The sequence below is a fragment of the Plasmodium fragile genome, assembly GCF_000956335.1.
Source record: "Plasmodium fragile strain nilgiri unplaced genomic scaffold supercont1.40, whole genome shotgun sequence".
Lineage (NCBI taxonomy): Eukaryota > Apicomplexa > Aconoidasida > Haemosporida > Plasmodiidae > Plasmodium > Plasmodium fragile.
Genome location: NW_012192620.1, coordinates 182,147 through 184,427, shown reverse-complemented (window position 1 = coordinate 184,427; position 2,281 = coordinate 182,147). Strand labels below are relative to the sequence as shown.

Genomic DNA, 2,281 nt, shown 5'->3' with positions numbered 1-2,281 from the left:
AAAAAAAAAAAAAAAAAAAAAAAAAAAAAAAAAAAAACGGGGAAAATAAATTAACGCATTTTGACCATATATATATATTTTTTTTTTTTCCCCCTTGTATAACCCATAGTCGTGTTCCTTTTGCCGAGCAAACCTTTTTGGCATATTCGTAAGGGCGTGCGTATTTCCTCGCAGGTAACATGAGCCAAGAAGGCGGAAAACAGGTTGCCCAAGTTTAGAGCGAAACTGCTGTAAGTCTGTCACCGGCGAAAATGAACATGAAATGGCAAATCCGAACTTTCACCCCCACACCCCTTTACGTTGTACATAAGGAGCAAAAATAAAAAAAAAACACCCTGAAATATGCAGGGGCAAGTGCGCTCCCAAAAACACACAAAAAGGACACCTCGGACGAACTCTCTACCCCCTTGACAAAAAATATAAAATGATAATAATAATTGTCATATTGATTCTTCTTTTATATCATATATGGAACAAGAACAAGAATTACATCATCAACTTTTACTACATCAATTCGTTCATATGTTTTAACAAAACCAAAAAGGTAAGCGACGTGAAGAAGGAAATGGGAGATTACCAAAAGTATTACAGCGACAGCTATTGAAGAGAGTTCCGTCATAGGCAGGGAAGACGCTCTTCCGGTGGTCACGATCGTGCCTTTGTAAGCATCCTGTTACATGGATATTTGTCAAGCGGACGAACAGGTGATCAAGTGAACATTTTTTTTTTTTTTTGTTTCACCACCCCTTTGATGCACAAATGCATTCGTAAAAGAAGAGGGGAGAAGAGGGCGCATAGGTACTAATTCGTGCAGAATAACTACACGGAGATAATATACAAATTGGGCCGTGTTGGAGAGTTAGTCTTTCCTGCGCCAAGTTTTGGCACCCCGCGACCAGTCGAAAGGGCTGTCTTTTGGACACCCCCCCTTTTGACCAAAAAAGTTGACGCGCTGAATGGGCCGCTGTTATTACGCAGAACACGTTTGTCTCATTTTGTTTTTTGTGTGTATCCATTCATTTCTCCCTTTTTGTGGCTACACTAATCTCCCTCTCTGTTGCGTACATTCAATCGCCCCAAGAGTAACTCATGCGAGTGCGAAAGGGGATACACATAACTAAAGATACAGAGCAAATCATCCGCTTATTGAGGTGCGACTAGTTCATCCCCCCCCTGGGCCTCTCAGCAAGAGGCGTAAACCAAAAATAGCGACAAAATGAGTTCGCTAAAGTACATTGAGAACAGCATCAACTCCAACATCAGAGTTGACGGAAGAACCCTGTCAACGTACAGAACCATCGAAATAAATAAGAACATTTTGGTATCAGCAGATGGCAGCAGCAGCGTCATGAATGAAGAGAACAATGTAATTTGCGGGATTAAGCTATCTCTTTTAACACCCAGTCTGGAAGCGCCGGACGAAGGGGTTATCAATCTGCAGATAGACTGCCCCGCATCGGTAGCTGCAAATAGAATAAAAAAAGATCATTTACAAATTATGTCGTCAATTATTTACGACCTATGCTTAAAAAATAATATTGACCGGAAAAAACTGTGTATTTTACCATCCAAGTTTGTTTGGGGAGTTGACATAAGCATTATGGTTTTAAATGCCGGAGGGGGACTATTGGACATCATCAGCATGGCCATCTATGTAGCTCTAAAGGATACCATCGTGCCCGTTGTGAAACCGAAAAAAAAAATCGACGAATCGGACACCTTTCACCATACAAAATGTGCAGATTACCAAGTCGAAATTGTTGAAAATGAAAAAACAAATTTTCCGTACGAAAATGTACCCATATGTGTCTCCATAGGAGAAATAAACAACAAATATGTGTACGATATGTCTAAGGTGGAAGAAGAATTAGTTGAAAATATTTTCGTTGTCGCTGTTACTTCAAGTGGGAAGTGTGTAGCGTTTCACAAGTTATATGGCATATCTATGGAGATCGCTTCGATACTAAATATGACGGAAAATTCGTCCAAAATTTCACATCATCTTTTTGAGAAAATTAATGAGGCAATTGCAAAAATAGAAACTAGAAGTGTCCTTGTGTAGGGTGGAGACAAAGGGGTTTAACGTTTATTCGGGAGTTATTAGTCCTTGCTCTGGGTTGGGTGTAACTATCGTTAATCCGCAGAGTCAAGTTTGCATACACGAAATAGTTGGCTACACAGGGCTCTGCATTTTAGCCCAATCACTTTTACCACGTTGATCTCATTCGTTTTGAGATTTACGGTTTGGCTAACACACACTTTTTTTTTTTTTTTTTTTTTT

The 2,281-nt window shown here is 39.7% G+C and overlaps 2 protein-coding genes across 2 annotated transcripts; both read left to right on the top strand.

Moving 5' to 3' along the window:
- Positions 1-424: 424 nt before the first annotated feature.
- On the top strand, positions 425-604 carry AK88_03497 (uncharacterized protein; the record flags this gene model as incomplete). Its single annotated transcript, XM_012481111.1, has 1 exon — positions 425-604. The coding sequence occupies one exon, from the start codon at positions 425-427 to the stop codon at positions 602-604; it is 180 nt and encodes a 59-aa protein (XP_012336534.1).
- A 612-nt stretch (positions 605-1,216) lies between these two features.
- Positions 1,217-2,062, top strand: AK88_03496 (uncharacterized protein; the record flags this gene model as incomplete). Its single annotated transcript, XM_012481110.1, has 1 exon — positions 1,217-2,062. The coding sequence occupies one exon, from the start codon at positions 1,217-1,219 to the stop codon at positions 2,060-2,062; it is 846 nt and encodes a 281-aa protein (XP_012336533.1).
- Between the last annotated feature and the right edge of the window lie 219 nt (positions 2,063-2,281).